The 17,887-nt window shown below is 50.7% G+C and overlaps 1 protein-coding gene across 1 annotated transcript in view; it reads right to left on the reverse strand.

Moving 5' to 3' along the window:
• Positions 1-791: 791 nt before the first annotated feature.
• Positions 792-17,887, reverse strand: part of Grik3 (glutamate ionotropic receptor kainate type subunit 3) — a 209,286-nt gene continuing 192,190 nt past the window's right edge. The window contains exons 13-16 of the mRNA XM_004641031.1: positions 15,366-15,583; positions 5,991-6,213; positions 5,297-5,547; positions 792-1,809 (exon numbers count right to left, since the gene is read on the reverse strand). Of these exons, the coding sequence (XP_004641088.1) occupies positions 1,615-1,809; positions 5,297-5,547; positions 5,991-6,213; positions 15,366-15,583 (887 nt within the window). The 3' untranslated portion in view covers positions 792-1,614. The remainder of the gene's footprint in view (positions 1,810-5,296; positions 5,548-5,990; positions 6,214-15,365; positions 15,584-17,887) is intronic.

The raw sequence follows: 17,887 nt of genomic DNA on the forward strand, positions 1-17,887 counted from the left end.
TCCTAGCTGAGCTGGCCCCCCCTAGCAGTACCGGAAGCTAGGTGGGAGGGGTAGCTGGTGTCCCCTGGTTTTCTGTTCAGAATTCCAGCTCTCCTTCCCCTGCACAGAGCCTACTGTGGGCCCCATTATGCTCTCTTTAAGGACACTTTTTGCCTAACCCTTCAATTTCCATTCTTTTTTAAAAGAATCTTAAAGTCCCCTAGAACATTCACAGCAAGCTGAGCCCCACATGTTATCTAGTCCATACCTTTACTGGTACTCTACTGGCTGGTATTCCTGTCCTCTGTTGTCTTCCCCAAGGCTGCAACTGCTCCGGATAAGAGACAAAGGATCAAGATGATCTATGTCTCCATGTTGGGTCTTTGGTTAATTCTCCAGGAAGCAGCTTCCCTCTCCCCCTGGGCCCATGTAGCTATGACATCCTATTTCTGAAAATATGATTTTTTTCTAATGAGCATCCTTAAGTCTGGCAGGTCCAGGAGGCCAGGAATTATTTGGATCCCTCTGGCTTTTCCCACCTAACCCCAAAGAGTACGTGTAGTAGGACACTGGCTCTTTCCAAGAAAGGTGACTTGATTTTCACCTCAATTGAGGCTACTCTTCTCTTTCCAGGATAACAGAGGGAGGCCACATTCAACTGGCCAGGAATAAGAAGTTGCCAGTGAGTAGATGGCAAAGAGCCCAGGTTCCCAAATACCAACAGGGCTTAGTAAACAGCTTTCTAACCAGCAAAGTGAGCCCCATTGGTCAAAGACCTGTGGGATTTTCATGGAATCCATCTGCTGAGGTTTAAATATCAACTGAGTCATTGGGCATCCTTTGTGAGAGATTTAGGGGGTCCTCTCTCTTCTGGACAGAAGTGGAGAAGTATTTGCCATGACCACTATACTGTGTGTTTTCCTGGAGACCTTCTCAAGATGCAGAAACCGTTGCGATGTTATCCACAAGAATCCAGGATGGTGGCTTCTATCTGTGCATTCTTTTCTCCCTCATACCCAAACTTCTCCTTCCCACTCTGCCTTTCTTTTTGCTGAGGGGTGGCCATACATAAAACCAAATCCACAAGAACAGGATTATGTGAACAGCCCCTGAAGGCTGTAGTCTTCCTTTTGCCCAGGTAAATGGGATTGACCATCCCTGGGCTCCCACTGACGGCCATACTGTAACAACTGTAAGGTGCCAAGGTTTGCGTCTCCCTCCTCATGGTCAAGCCCTAGAGAGCCTGGGCCTCTTGAGGGAGAAGTAACGCTCTAAGAGCTGTCTTCCAAGTTCTGTAACCTCTGCTGGGCCATAGCAGAAACTCCTGACTGTAGAGGAGAGTACAAGAACTGGGATGGGTGAATTTGGCCTGAGAGAGGGATGTGCTTCCTTTGGCCTTGGCTATCTTGGCTGGCAGCTTTAGAAACCCACAGAAGAGACAGGAGGAGGGCATAGCCCAAGAAGGGGCTTGCGGGCCTGCTGGTGTCCTGGTGGATGAGGGCGGAGGGCTCCTGGCCCAGCATGCAGGCAGCTGCTCTGGTTCCCAAGCCCAACTTGAGGATTGGGCTGTTCCTCCCAGTCTCCTTTGCCTCCCTCTGCCTTGCCCCAGGCCTGTGGTCCCCACCCAACCTGTGCCTAGGGGAACACGGGGGCTAAAGATGTACTGCAGGTCATGCTGTCCTTGCCTGGAAGCCGGCGGTCATTGAATGTGTGCATGTTGATGACAGCGTCGGTCTTGACCATCATGGGAGCCTGTGGTTTGTGCTTGACCCGACGCTGGCAGGTGAGGGAGAAACGGATCTCGTCGGCCACGGTGCTGCAGAAGGAGCGCTGGGGAAATTACAAGAGTTGATGAGCAAGGCCTGGGCTGAAGCTCTAGACAGCTCCGCACCTTCCTCCCAGAGACTGTGCTAAGGTGACCCCATCTTCCTCACACCTTGGCTCCCCAGCCTTCTGACCCCTGCATGATGATTCCTTTGCATAGCCAAGAGACTATGAAGCCCTACATTCTTATTTGGAGACTAAGGTAGGTGTAACAGGTACCACTTCACAGAAGAGCACACTGAGGCTCTGATGAGGATGTGCATTAAAATCTGACTTTTTCTCCTTAAACCCTAATGGCAGGAAATAGCCAGTTTCGCTCCCATGAGCCCAGTTCCAGCATTAGGGGAGGACAAATGTGGGTGACCCTTCTTCTGACAGGGCTTCTGATCAAAGGAAGAATCACTGCCCTCCCACTCAGGATGGTGCAGCAGTATTTGCCAAGGTGGCCAATGGGTAGCCAAGTCCTTGAGGGCTTTTGGGCGGCAGCTCCTTCCTCCTGACAGTCAAAGAGGGACAGTAAAAGAGCAATACTGCCACATGCATTTGATGATGGTGGCTTCTATGAGACCAACCACTAGTGGTTGTCCGGAGGCTTGTATGTAAGGTAGTGGAGGTAGCTCCTGTTTCAGTTTACCCAGTGAAGCCAGGGTATTAGCGCCACGGCCAGCTGTATACAGATTGTGGGTGCAGGGGAATGGAGACTTGGGATAGGGTCTGGCTCTGTCTCCTCCGAGCTGTGACCTCTGTAGATCTCCCCTTCCTTAATTACTAACTGCAGGATATCACCTGTCTTTCTGCATTCTGCAAATAGTTACTGAGACTCTACTATGTGCCAGGCACTGAAATAGGCATTTGACACCTAGTCCCAGAGAACACAGACAAAGCCCCATCTGTCAGAGAGTTTCTGGTTGATTGAGTAAATAATACTCATAGTGATGATGGTAAGAGAGCAGAGTGGAAACACAGGACAGAGGTGGCGGGAATGGGGACAGGTAGGCCAGGCTGCATGAGGAGGTGACGATCAGATGGTGCCAAGAATGTGGTACTGAGAGGGAGCAGCATTCCATGCTGGCGCAGTGGCAGGACGCATGCATGTCTGGAGGCAGAAATGTGGGTGATGTCCTGGGACAGAGAGGGGCCAGGGTGTCCAGCACAGTAAGGGCAGGAAGGGCTAGGAGTGGCTCTGGGTCCCCTCAAGTTTGTGATGGAGTTTGGAGCTTTGTCCAATGTTAACAGGAATTCCTAAATAGTGTGGCTGTTCTATTCTGATATATACTATATTTTTAAAACCATTCCATGTTGTTGCAATTTCTCTATTTTTTCCTGTTATAATTGGTGCTTCAACAAACATCTGTCGGTGAAACTACACATATCATGGATCACTTCGGGAGGGTGCATTTCTTAAAACAGAAATCGGTCTAAATGTGTGGCCAATTTTAGAGACCGAACCTCTCCCTGGGCACGGGCGGCTGAGGCAGAAGGATTGCTGTGAGTTCCAGGTCAGTCTGGGCTACATAGTGAGTTTAAGGTCAGCCTGAACTACACAGCGAGACCCTATCTCAAAAAATAAATCCGGCTGTTCCCCTATTGGATATTTTTCCAGAAGAACCGTAAACATCATGCTACAGCAATATATGCGCACCCTTGTTTATAGCAGCACAATGTGTCATAGCTAAATCTTGGAAACAACCCAAATGCCTATCAACTGAGGAAGGTTTAAAAAAGATGTGGTATTTTTATATAATGGAGTATTATTCAGCTATAAAAAAGATACTCAGACAGGCTATCATGTCTGCATCTTGTACTATGAATAACTACTATGAAGACAACAATTTGCAATGTATTAATTATTGTAACTGGCCTACTAACCTGTTTTGAAACTGTCTCATTGCTATTTGTTTCTCAATAAAATTAATTTAAAAAGATAAACTTATTACTTTTATAGGTAAATGGATACAATTAGAGACCATACTCATAAGTGAAATAAATCAGACTTGCGTGTGTAAATATCATATTGTTTAGCTAGTGTAAAAACATGAAAGAGTAAATAAAATCTGAAAGGTACACAAGATACTATGAAAAGGAAAGAAACTGGTCAAAGGGAAGGAACAACTGTGATGAGAGAAAGGAGAAATGAAAGAAGGAAGTAAGGGGAAAAAGAAATATATATGTATATATACAGGATAGCTTGGATAATTGTTGATTTCTGCTGGTATATTGAAAGGAGTGATTAATACTTAAATTGTTTTTCTCACTCCTTTTTTATAAATGTTTCTTGACCAATTTTGGATTCTTCTGTCTGATAATTTGAACAGTTAATTTGAAGACAAGAATATGCGACATAACAACCTTTGTAGAATTCCTTAAAAAAAAATCTGAAAAAAAAAAAAAGAGGAAAGAGGGGGCTTTGACTTAGCAGCACAGTGCTTGCCTGGCAATCAAAATGTTGTGCTTCATTCCTGGTACCAAACCAAACAAACTCAAAAATCTTCTGAAAATGAGTGAATGAATGAATAATGTATAAATAAGTGGTGGATGTCCTGTGGAGTTTCCCTACAAAAATGTACCTGTTTAGAGTTTAACAGTTCTGGAAGGGTCTCTCCCCTCACCCAGGGTAACTGGAACAGCTGGTACTCTCCTTGTCCTGCTCTTTATTGACTTAGGTTGATGGCTGTCTGAAACGGGCCCATTCCCTTTGGTGCTGGACGGATAAGCTCCCTGCGCTGAGGATTCCACGGCGACCCCCTCCCCCACACCTGGATCCCCTGAACTTCTCCAGGAGCGCTGATTTCCCAGCCCAGAGGCCTCTACCCAGGTGCATGTTTAAGTCGCCCTGCAGCTTTCTGAAAACACTGTGCTGGGCTCTGCCACGAGCCAATTAAAATGGAGTCTCTGGGAGCAAGGCCAGGGCATTAGCACTTGAAAACTCTCTCCCTGTGGTTCTAATTTGCTCCAGGGCCCCAGAACCACTGCCCCACCAGGCTTGAATTAATCAGACTAGCAGAGCCCAGTTCCACTGTCTGCACACGTGGGCCAGCCCTTGTAACTCTTCCTTTTAAAACTTTTGGTTATGGAAATTTCCAAGTATACGCAGAAGTGGAGAGAAGAGTATAATGAACGCTTTGCCACCACCTCCAGGCTTCAACAATTACCCTGGAGGGTTTTATGCGGCAAACTGATAATGGTTTGAATTAAGGTTTAAACAGGGTCCCGGCTTCCATGCACCTAGGAGACAGCAGCCGGAAAGTGCGGAGGCGGAGGCGGGAAGGTACAGTCCAGGCCAGCAGTGATGGCACCTTTTCCTGGGTTGGAGTAAAAGCAGAGGACATTGGGCGGGGTCAGGGCGAAGGAGAGGGCCAGGGTGTCCTGGTGACTGGATGAAGATGGGCTGCCGTGAGAGCGGGTGAGAGCGCGGCGTGGCGGGCACCGGCAGGGCAAGGCCACACAGTGCTCCTCTCCCTCTCAGGGCCGCGCAGGTCAGCTAGGGGCTCACCTGCTCTCGCTCTGCCGTTTTGCGGAGCTTGTACACAAACTCGCCCACGGCCACCAGCACAGACAGGACCAGGCCAGCCGCCAGGACGATGAAGATGCCACCGATCTTCTGGATGCCCAGGGCACTGGCCTCCTTGTTCTCCTCCTCGGGACACCCGCTGCCCCGCCACCACTTCTCCTTCATGATGTGCAGCTTGTCCTCCTCCTGCAGCTGCAGGATGGCGATGGTAATCTTGTCCCGGTAAGGAGATCCTGGCAAGGGAAGAGGGGACCCTGGCTGTCAGTGGTTCCTGTTCGGCTCATCATTTATTGGAGCCCGTCAACACTCTGGTTGGAGCCAGCCACCATCACCAACTTGGTCAATGAGCTCTTTACAAGGGGATTCTACCACCGAGGTCCCTTTTTAAGTCTACCTAAGACAACTAGGTGGATGATGTAGCCCACCGAAGGTCCACTGGCGTGGGTCCCTGGAAGGCCTCTTCGCTGCATCAGTGGAGGGATGAGGGGAGATAGAGATGACCTCTGGGAACTGACGCCCCCACACTGCTTGCCCCACTTCCCACTGCTCAGGCCAGGGCCAACCTCTGCAAGTCTGTGATTCTGTCCCTCTGGCCCTGGCTGAGGCAGTGCCAACTTCCTGGGGTCATGAGCAGCTGTGGGGCTCTGCCCTCCCCGCTCCCTGCTCCCCAGCTCACCCATGGGCGTGCCGATGCCATAGCCCTTGGAGTCGATGAGGCCCCCAATCTGGGTGAGGTTGCAGTTCCTCTGGGTGATGTACTCGATGGTGGTGGACTCCATAAGCAGCGCATAGTCGGCTGTCAGGGTCCGCTGGATGCCCTCCTCGTTGTTCTTCACCAGCGCCGAGGGCTTGCTGCTCATAAATGCCCACATCTTCTCGAAGGTAGAGATCTTGGATTTCTGGGCCAAGGGGAGAGGGGGGAAGTACACATGTGATCGAGCTTTGCACACCTGCTCAGCGGGGCTTGGCTCCCTGCGTGAGCTTGGTCTACACTTCAGAGTGAGGGAGCATGGCCCATTGCACAGATGGGCAAACTGAGGCCTGTGGGGAGCGGTCCCCAGGCAGAGTTGGGAGGTCATAAGGCTGAGATCAGACCATGCCCACTTTCTGGAAACTCTGATTCTTCACCATGGCATGAATGGTCTTCAGATTGGCATTTTCTTTTTTTCTTGGTACTAGGGTCAAACCCAGAGTCTTTGCACTGAGTTACATCCCTAGCTCTTTATTTTAAATTTTGAAGGCAGGGCCTCATTAAATTGCTAAGTTAGTAAGGCTGGACTTGAACTTGTGGTCTTCCTGCCTCAGCCTCCCATAGTGCTGAGTCTAGCTCAGATTGGCTTTTTGTTATTATTTTATTATTATTATTTAAAGAGAATAAAAGTGGCTAGAAAACATAAAAGATACAAAATTTCACTAAACAAAATACTAGGAATTCAACAGTGGTTGTTGTCTTCAAATTAGTTATTTAGATTACCAGAGATAGGCATACAACATTGGTCAAAAAAGTTTTGAAAAATTAATCTTTTCTCTAACACGTGTTAAATAATTACCACATCCAGACTTTGTTTTAGCACCTTCCCTGTTTTACTTTAGTTGTTGGATCTTCACAGTGACCCCGGGAGGCAGGTACCTTCATTAGTTCCATTTTACAGGGGAAAATTGAGGTACAGCTGAGGAAGTAGCCTACAAGTACCCAGTACTGAATGGCAGAGTGAGGATTCAAAGCCAGGGCTGCTGGAGCCAGCATCCGTGTTCTAACTATTGAGCAGCACTGCCGGGCAGGAGTGACTGTGAGGGTGGTTGATTGGGAGATGAGTGCTGGTGAGGGCAAGCTCGGTGGGCCTGGCCCCCCACTTCTCCTCAGACAGGGCAGGGCCTGTCTGTACTGTTTGGGGGAGACTATGTGAAGCTTAGGTTTAGTCTGTTCTCTGGCCCAGTGGGGGAGGTCGGTGAACATTCAGAGCAGGGGGTCTGTAAACCTTGGTGGCTGTTTCAGAGCTGGGGTCACAGGACTCTGGATGGACATGTTCCACCTGCAGAACCAGCATTCTTAAGACCAGGTAGGGCTGGTAAGACTCAGAGAGGTCCCTGTGGATAGAGGGAGGAGGGCTGGGGCCAAGGGCCCTTGTTGCCTGGAGAGCCTGTGAAGAGTAGGCTGCATGGCATTTATGAGAATTTTCGGGAACTTAGTGCTGCTGGTTGCCTGCTCCCAGCAAGGATTGCCCTGTCTCAGTTGGTCCCAGGGGCACAGGTGGCTTTGCTGGCCCTGGTGTTTTGGTGGTTTCCTAGTCTGCCTGTGGCTCTCTGTGACATCAGTGTGTCTGACTGGCACCCAGCCTGTGGTGTGCATGAGATCACGGGTGTGCTCACACAGACTGGCAGAGGCTGAGGCATGGTTAGGGGCTGGGGAAGAAGTCATGCCTACCAGGAGGGGCTGGGGAGCCTGGGAGGAAAATGGGCTTTCTATCTCTAGCTGACTGACAAGCTTTGGAAACTGGTCCTGCAGATCCCAGCACACTTGGAGGCAGTGAGGACAGGATGGACCCTCAAAGCAGCAAGCAGAACCCTCCAGTGTTCCATCTATGATGGGATTAACGAGGGCCAGCAAGCCTCCTTCAGGACATGCACACCTTCACAGAGAGGTACCACGCTCCTGCCTGCAAATCCACATGGTCCAAAGCCAAAGTCACCAAGAGCTCAGGCACTCAGAGCCCACTCTGGGCTACTCCCAGCTCCTCCTGGTCCTCAGCCTCTTCTTGCAGCCACTCCAGCTCCATGGCAACTTCCTCTGCATCCCTGCCTTCCAGGCTCCAGCATCCTGCGGCTCTCCCCTTCTCAGCTGTTTCCCAAAAGCCCCACCAGCTCCTCTTTCCTTAAAGCCACACCTCATTTTCAGCAGTGCCCATGACATTTCCATTTCCTGATATGCAGATCCTCCGGCCAGTAGCTTCCTTGCTCCCCGCCCCAACTACTTTCCTCTGCCTGCTTGTCTCCAGGTTCTAAATTGTTTCCAATGGTCCCCATTTGCTGGCATTCAGACCTTTGTGAAATTCCCACCACTTGACTTCCAGCTGGACCTACTCACTTGCTGTTAATTTCTCCTGAAGTAATTACATGTACCCAAAATAAGGCACAAGAGACTGACTTCCCCTTACTTGGGTTCTCTCTGGCTCTTCTCCTCTACGCGGGCTTGTCTGACACCAAAACAGAAGCTTTTCCTAGGAATTCAGCACCCGAAATGGAGACAGGAGCTTTGGTTAGAGGCTGAAGCGGGGTTGGGCAGTTGGGCTTTGAGGACAACACATGAAAACCACCAGAGGGGAAAGGAAGTGAATGAGGAAGGTAGGAGAGGATACCAGAGTGTGGGCCAGTCAGGATGCGAGGAGACACAAGGTGGAAACCGCCTATGCCACAGATTTCAGGGGGATCCATTCTCCTACTCCAGTGCTGGAGCCCCACTGACGCCATCACATTGAGCAGAGAAGGCTGAAATCTGCTTCCCCGGAGTGGCCACCCAGCATCCTGGCTCTGTAGCTTGAGTCGCCATTCTCAATGCATCTGCTCATGGTCTGTTTTTCCTTAAATTCTGTTCCCTTGTCCTTGAACACTTTTGAGATTCGGGGGCCTGCTAGGAAAGATCCTCCTTAGGCACATCTGAAGCATCTGAGCCAGGAGGAGCCTGGAATCTGAGGTCCTCCGTGGGCCTGGTCACCAGAGGCCTGAGTTCTGTCTGTCACTGGCCTGAGCTTCAGCCACCCTGCCCCTGAGAATGGAGTCCCACGTACTACGGCTCCAGCATCATCCTGCCTGTCCCTGCTCTGGTGGGACCTTAATAAGGATTACTTCAGGGCCACTCACCCAAATCAATTAATGGAATCATTTGGAGCAGCCAATACAGGGCGATCTGCCAGGACAGAGATGCTTTTTTTATCAGAAAAATTGGCAAGAAAGTAAGTTTCAGGCTCATGACTTCCATTTCCAGCTTCCTCAAAGAAGTAAATTGATTTTCTCCAACTGAAGATACTTAATCTTGAGAATTTAACATTTCTGTACAAGAGAATGTATATAAGTCTATATGCATATATAAATACATATATATCCATCTCAGAGGGAGCTAAATCCTAGGGAGGGTGTGCAGAGAGACAGCAGCAATCCGATTCCATGTAGTCAGTACCTTGGGTATTTTCCATATTGGAGAAGAAACCTTTTCCCAAATTAATTAGCTCTCTTATCCCTGGCTATGGAGTCTTTGGCCTTATCAGATCCCCGTCCTGGAGCAGTTAATCACTGCTGTCGGGTTATTTCCATAGGGATCAGGAGGTCAGTCTGAGTCCCCGCCTCTGCCTGCTGCTACCATTCCCTTGGCGAGGACAGGCTCGCTGGCCCTCTGCCCCAGAGGCAGCCCCTGAGGCTGATCAGAAACACCAGACCACTGCCAGGTGAGTCCCGAGGGGCTGGGAGTGGGGGTGGGGGGAGGGGTCATCTCCAGTGCGTGGACTCCTTTTGCAGCCACAGTCTAGAGATCTCACATCTGTAAGCCGCACTTTTCACATCTGTAAAATCCGGGCCTTAAGTGTGCTGACTTGTAGGGACTGTGAATACCTGGGAAGAAGAGGTGCGAAGGGTCTGCCAGCACACCAGCCTGATCCTGAGTCCCTGTGCATGGTTGGCGGCATCATTCTCTTCCAGGCTCCTTGATTCTCTTTCAGGCTTGCTTTTCCCAGTTAGAAGGAGGGGATAAAGCCAGGTGTGGCAGTGCGTGCTTATAATCCCAGCCCTCCAGGAGGCTGAAGGAAAGGGTTTCAAGTTCAAGCCCAGCCTGGGCAAATTAGCAACAAGGGAGATCTTGCCTCAAAATAAAAACAGCCAAGCAAACAAATAAATAAAAAAAACACACAAAGTGCTGGGTGTGTAGCTCAGTGTGAAGCCCCTGGGTTCAATCTCTAGTATTATAGGAAAGAAAGGAAGAATGAAAGGAAGGAAGGAAGAAAGAAAGAAAGAGGGAAGGAGAGAAAGAAGGAAAGAGAAAGAGAATGGAAGGAAGAAAAGGAGGGAGGGATAAGGAAGGGCACAGTGCTCTCCCAGTGCAGAGGTGGCTATGCAGATTGAATAACATGATATTTTGTGGTAAATCCTGAAATGCTGACTGGGCCAGGCTGGGTATGGAAAGAACTAAAAAGGCCAAGAGGGATCTGTGAGCTGGAGACAGACATCGCCTGTGAGCCCGCGACAACTGCTCTTTGCAGGAGAACCAGCTCAGTGATGCCAGATAGTTCACATTTTCAAGAGGCTGGAAATGTGAATTTTTAAAATGCAAAAGCCTTCAGATTCTAAAATGCTGGAAACTAAAAAAAAATTTTCATAAAATGAGTAATGCAGTCCATGGCTTGCAAAACAGTCATGCCTATGGGTTGCACATCACCTGTTTGCAGCAATAAGCAATAAAGATACTTTTACTGCATGCCTTCTTTGTCCCCAGTGTACTGCCTCCTAAGCTGTGTATGTGAGAGACCCCATTCATTCATCTCAAGAACTCTATGTGGGTAAGTATTATACCCAGTTTATGGATGAGAAAACAAAGGCACAGGGAGGTCATCAGTAACTTAGTAATTTTCAGTGACTTTCCTGTCATCATTGGCCTTTGCCCTGCACGTGTTGCTGCTCCTTTGTCTACTCTCTTTGCATTCTTTCTACCTTAGGACTTCTAGGCTCCTGCTCAAGTGCTTAGCCCTGAGCAGAGGCAGGTGGCCACACCATGACATCAATGTCCAGTAGGTCCAGTGCAGAGGGATCTACTGGCTGGTCCCTCTTCAACGTGTATAAAGTCACCTGCCTTAGGAGGGAACTTCAGGGCAAGAGCATCCCTGGCCCTAGGATGACCACTGTCCGACAGTAGCTCAGGCCCTCCTCTTGCGAATTGCTGCCGCATGGGAGCGAGCAGCCACAGCACACTGTGAGCAAGCTGAGGCCTGAGGTCCAGAGAAACTGGAGCTGAGATGGAGGAGTGTCCTCGTGGGTGCCCCAGCTCTGGGAAGAGTCTTCTGTGAGCTGGGAGGCAAGGCGTGGAGGGGTGGCCCCTCTGCATGCCTTCGAGGCCAGATGCTGGGGAAAAGGCTGTGCAAGGTGGAGGGTGCCTTGGGCTGAGGAGCCTGGGCTTCAGGGCTGCCAGCTCCCACTCCTTTCCCAGCTGCCCCCTGGTATTCAGGGCTCCCATCCCCTCCAAGCAAAGAGGGCTGAGTCTTTGCAGAAGCTGTCTTCCTACATCCTCTGCCTTCAAAGCTCCTCAGCCCTCCCTGCAAAGAGCATGCTTTCTCCCACATTCTCCTTTACATTTTGCCTACATATTTTTACAGCCAAACGGTACTTTCAAAGGCCTCCTTTTTCATCTCCTAATTAATTTTTATCTTCTAAGACGGAGGAAGGACAACACAGGAGATGTTGTTTGTGATGTCTGCTGCTCCCTGACAACGTCGAGCAGAACCTCCTCTGGAGGGACGGGGCAGCCTCCAGCCATGCACCTCGCAGGCTGCGGGCCAAGGCCAGGAGGTGAGGAGCCCTGGAAGTCTGTTGTCCTGCTTCCTGTCCACCACCTCTGGGCAGCCTTGGGTGCCTCCCTCCCCTGTGTTCCACTGTCAGCCAAGGGAGATGAGAAGCCTGCTCACAGCCTCCATGGAAACAGAGTTGGCTGGCCTGCACCCCAGGCCATTCAGGGGATCCCACCTGCTTGGTTCTGGTTCTCGACACGACCTCTTGCACTGGGTCCTCTCAGCTTCTGCTTCCTTTTTACTCCGTCCTTTAATTCTAGAGCAGCTTCAACTCAGCATGAATCAATTCTCAGCAGCTACACTGCAGCAGGACTGTGCTTGGCTGCGGGTCTGGCTCAGATGACTGGCTTCCTTCTTTCTCAAGTGACTCCTGAGGATTTTGACAGGGTCCTTATAGAAAGCCTTGGCAGGACAGCTGGACTGCTGGGTTCAAATCCCAGCTCTGCATTTCACTGGCTGTGTGTCCTTGGGTAAGTCAGTTAGCCTCTCTGAGCCTTACTTTCATTTTGTATAAAATGGAGATGATGATAATCTACCTTCTAGGGTTGTTCTGAGGCTGACACGAGTGAAGTTGAGTGTCTTCTAGAGCTCTCAGCTTCTCCTGGGGCTGATACCTGTCCACACCTGCCGTCAGCCTTGCCATACGTACCCTTGGGAAGGACAGAGTACCACCTCCTAGGAGAAGACCCCTGAGGGGATGTAGGTGAGAGCACTGTGTCTGCAGACAGCAGATCCCCCCAGTCTTGAGCCTGGCTCCACCACTGATCTGCTGTGGTGAAACACCCAGCTCCTCTGCATCTCCACTGCTGCAGGTCGAAGCCAGATCTCATCCAGCTCTAACTTGCAAACAATCTGCAGTAATGATCAGCTCCGACTTGGCTCGGGGGAAGATATGACCAGGAAGTCCAGCTGCAGAGGAAGCAGGTTTGTCCAGACACCTTGTGGGTGGGTGCCAGCATCTAACCCATCGTTGGAACCAAGGTTAATGTGCCCACATCCACAGTTCTCCCCACCCACATCATGGCCCTGGTGCTCATGCTGCCCTGGGAGGACACCTGGGTGAGAGGCGCTTCACGTGAGTGGAGGCGGGAGACAGTGTGGCCAGACACATAGGGATGGATTGACCCAGAAGAGAATGAGCATGTGGCCAGTTCTGCAGGGGGATGTGCAGGCGCTGCTTCTGGCCACAGGGTCCTTGTGAGCACAGGCCCTCGAGCCCCAGAGACCCAGTGGGTAGCGGCATCTGTGTGCCTTCCCTGCCCTCCTCGCTCTGCCATTTGCAGGGAAGGTGGGTGGGGGCAGAGAAGGCTGCGGGAGGTGCCGCTTGATGCTGAGGACAGAGGCTCGGTGGGGAGCTGGGACCAGGCTCTGGGAAGCCAATCTGAGCATCTTAGCATAGAGGAAGGTGAGGGCATCCAATCAGCGGCAATGAGCCCGTGTCGGGCTTATTTATGCCGCTTCCCTTTGATCGGGAGCCCTGCTTAGAGACAGGCTCATGCGTAATGCATGAGAGAGGCTCTTGCTCAGTCAAAGGGCTGGGCTGCAGCCTGGGGACAGGCAAGCAGGTGCACACACACACTCACGGAGACACACACACACACACACATCATTACATAGCTCCCCTTCCCCCACTTATCTAGGCATGTCCACGGGGACACTGAGCATACAGTCTCTGTGCGTACAGACACACAGACACTCTGGCACACACTTGCAAACATTCACATGTCCAGATCACAGAGATGCATTACACAGAAGCTCACCAACACACACACACACACACACACACACATACACACACACATACCCATACACATACGATGAAGACATTCATGTCTAAACGCAGACAGATGTGCATCCACACAGGACGACTCCCAGCCATGGGCACACATGTGCACATCTGCATACACACATGTACCTTTACATGCAGTATTTGCTGCTACCTGCACACATGCAGCCATACAATGTGTACACACGAAATCATTCTTGTCCACACTCATACACACTTAAGGAATCCTAGAGTTCATAACATCTCTTTGATGATGCTTTTATCTTCCCCTTGCTCTAAATAAAAGCTGTGACTTCTTAGGCACATGGTGTTTGCAGCTTCCTGGTTGGAGTAGTTGGCTCCTGACCCCTTCTTTCTCCTTGACGTTGTAAGCTACTTGCAACTTCGAGGAAGAGTGTGGAAGGGTTGGTGGGGAAAGTGCTCGGGGATCCTGTGGAAGGTTTTCCCACTCTATCTTCCTCTCTTTACTCTGGCCCTCCTGAGATTCAATCCATCCCTCAGAAGCTTAGCCTAAGAGGCAGTAGCTGAGCTGAGGGATAGGGAACTGGGACCCAGAGAAAGGGGGGTACCTGGCATCCAGACTGACAGTGGCAGGTGATTAGTGAATCAATGAGACACATCTGCAGCTGCAGAGTTCCCAAGTCCTGATTGTTTCTGAGAGGTCATAACAGCTGCGGTTCTCAAATGCTGGTCCCCGGAGCAGCTATGCCAACAAGACCCAGTGACTTGTTAGAAATACTCGCTCTTGGCCCCTGCCCAGCCATTCTGGGTCAGACATTCTGTGGGGAGAACAAGTGCTCCATGTGGTACAAGTCCTCCTGGGCACCCGAATGTAGCAAGTCCCAGCAACACTGGCTTAGTTCCTAGGCGTTGGTGGAAGGCAGCATTTGGCTCCCCCAGTTGTGAGTCTTTGAATGAGAAATTGTTCTGAGCCTCAGTTTCCACATATGTAAAGTAAAAATAACTAGAGCACTGACCTCACAGGACTTGTGAAGGTGACACGAGCCTGAGCAGTGGGTGTAGCTCCGTCCCACTGCGGGCCTCAGAGCTGGCAACTATCACTACTATTACTTCTGGCTGCATAATGACACCTACTGGCTCTCAGAGGACAGGTCTATGCTGGCACAGATGAAGAAACGTTAGTGAGCTGAACCAATATTTTCAAAACAGAAGCAACGAAGTCATGGCTGGACATCCGTATCTGAGGCTGCCAGGGTTCTGAGGATAGCATACTAGGTAAGTGGTGTTTATAACTGGGCCTTTGAGTTCTAAGCCTCCTTTTTTCCTTCAGGTACATGCCCCACTGCTCCTTCTCACCTCAGGCTAGCACCTCGTTGGCGTGTTGGATGGCCCTGAGAAGCCAAGACAAAGGCCATTGTTCTAGGACCTACTCATGTGTCTGGGTCCCTCCTCCTTCCCCCTTCCCCTTCACCCACTCCCTTCTATCTAAACTCCCTTGATGACTCATACAGCTTGTCCCAGAGTCAAAATCTTCTAGAATTTGTGCTGAGACCTACCTGTGCAGCTTATATAAACACAGCTTCCCAAAGGCAACTGGTTGAAAGAGGGAGGGGATGAGCCCCAGGGCCTTCTGGCTCATTGATTGGCTCTGACCTGTGGGTCTAGACAGAGACCCCCACCATCCCTTTTGTTTTCTGCTCAGCAAAGGGTCTGTGGTAGGTCAGCTTGTGGTACTGCAATGGAAAGGAGAGTACCTCACCTTGAAGAAGGTCATGGTGGCCCCATCCTTGACAGCCCCATATTCGATTTTGGTTTGCTTGGCCAGGTCATCGGCAGAGTCGATGGGTGATTCCATGCGCTCCACAGTGAGAAAGGCAGCCAGGTTGGCCGTGTAGGAAGAGATGATGATGAGTGTGAAGAACCACCAGATGCCCCCAATGATGCGTGTAGACAGGGCTTTGGGCATCAGTTCAGACCCTGGGGGAAGGAGACAGCAGAGTCTTACACTGTACAGACAAGGGCTGCTCGAGCCACCTGGGTTGGAGACTGCACTGCCGCTTTCACGAGCGCGGCTCTCAGACGCGTGGCCCAGCACCAGCGCCACCTGGGCACTTGCTGGCAATGCTGACGCTCAGGCCTCACCCCAGGACTTGCGGTAGCGGTGCCGCAGGCAGGGGCAGGACCACCATCTGTGTGTTCACAGAGCCCCATTCAGGTGGCTCTGATCTGAAATTTAAGAGCCCCTACTCTGCAACAACAACAACAACAACAACAACACACACATACACACACACACACACACGCACACCAGTTCACAGGGTGTGTCGGCCCTCCACTGCCTATCCATGGGCTAGGTTAAGACCTGTGGGAGATGGAACCCTGGGAACTTGAGTCAATCCTGTTGCCAACACTCTGTGTGAGCTTAAGCCAGGTCCTCCCCTCTCTGAGACTGCAGAGCACAGAGAATTGTCCTTTCTTTGTCCCAGATTCACAGAAATACTATGATGCCGCAATGATATAATTTCAAGAGAAATTGCATTGGAAATACAAGCAGTATACAAATATGAGATTGCTGTGTGGTGCTTGGCGACAGGAGAAAAATCAACATTTTCAGAACTCTTTGCTGAAATATATCATTCTTCCTTCCCGACCTTGGGTGTGGAGCATAATTCAGATGAAACCTTCTAACTGAAGTAATTAACTAGGCAGCTTTCAAGAGATTTAAATAGCAAGTGACTCCTGAACTTTCCAGAATATTTGGACCTGCAATCTGAAAAGTGTCTGCTTTGATATGGATGATTTTTTTTTCTCAAAGAAATCACTCAAGGGAGAGTTTTCAAATACATATTTTCTCCCTCCTAATCAAAACCGTGAGGGGAGTGCACGGGGGGCCAAGGCTTTGAATAGCAGCAGGCAGCAAAAGAGGGGAAGTTATTACCGCAATAAGGGCTTTCTAGGTCCTTCCCAACTGTCTCTGAACAAAGATGATGGGCTAGGAAAGGAGCTGAGGCTTCAGGACACTCGTTAATAGTGGGGACAGGGGGAGCTAGTTCCCTTGAAAGCTGCCTGTCACTTTCCAGCTGCTGGGGTCCAGGAAGCTGCCCAGGTTCCCTCCCCAGACAGTCACCCCTAGCCTCCTCAAGTTGCTCCAGCCAGGGCTCCAGCTGGCCTCTGAAGCAGAAGGGCTTCCTTTAGCTGTTTTCTTGGGAAGCCCTGCTAGGCAGCTGACTCCCCCAGCCAGGCTTGGAGCCTGTCCCTGGGCTCTAGGGGGCTGAATGGTCTCTGGGGTGTAGGAGAGAGCTGCTCTTTCCTCTTCTGCATTCAAGTACTCAGTACAGAGCCTGGTGTGCAGTGGACACTCAGGATAATACTGTTAATTAATTAATTAATTAATTAAGCATTTGCTGTTGGATGTCTCCTGAGGACCAGGCCATTGCTCTGGGACTTGGGTTTATACAAAGAAGAATAAAGGACAGGAGGCTTTCCTTGTCCCTTGAAACTCCTTGTCCCTGGCCCTGGTTAGTGGGCCTTTAACACAGGCAGAGATGTGGTTGCCCCATCCCCAGATAAGAGGCTCTGGATATGGAACTCCATGGGCAAAGTGGACACATAGCTGCGGCCAGCAGGCGGGGGTGGGTGGTTCTCTCTGGGGCCTTTCTTAGCTGGGCCTCCTCTGGGACTGCTCCAACCCCTCCATCTCTCTGCATTTCATACCTTACAGTTAGAGCAGACATTTTGCTTCCTGGGTATGTTAGCAGCTGTTGGTACCCCCCAAAGGCTGGTTGCCTGCACAGGGTCATGAGGAGTATATGGTCCTTCCAGAGGAGGCAAAATAATGTGTCCTCCTGTGGGTCCCCTCTCTGACACACTCAGGTGGCAGTCTCCTCCTCAACTGACCCTTCTGGCTCCCAGGTCCCCAGGCCCAGTTGACTACCAAGTTGTGACTATTCTACTTCCCAAAGTTATGCTCACTGCCTCCCCTGAGCTCTCACATCTCTCCTGCAATGGCCTTCTGCCCAGCCTCTCCACCTCCGGTATTCCACATCCATAGCCCAACTTTGCTCAGCCTGATTCTGTGGCAGAGAGGCCATAGGAGGTCGACCCAGAAAGCAGAGTGCTCTGTGTCCTCTTCAGCTGTAGTAGGAGATGCTGGGGTTGCATCCTGCAAGCCATAGGTCCGGGTGGCTGCATGCTTTGGTTTTAGATCCTGAGAGTTCTAGCCAGCATGATAGTGGGCAGGTGCTCAGAGTCCAGGGCACACAGCAGGGCGTCTTCCACCTT

The sequence above is a fragment of the Octodon degus genome, unplaced genomic scaffold (assembly GCF_000260255.1).
Source record: "Octodon degus isolate 3935 unplaced genomic scaffold, OctDeg1.0 scaffold00130, whole genome shotgun sequence".
Classification (NCBI taxonomy): domain Eukaryota; kingdom Metazoa; phylum Chordata; class Mammalia; order Rodentia; family Octodontidae; genus Octodon; species Octodon degus.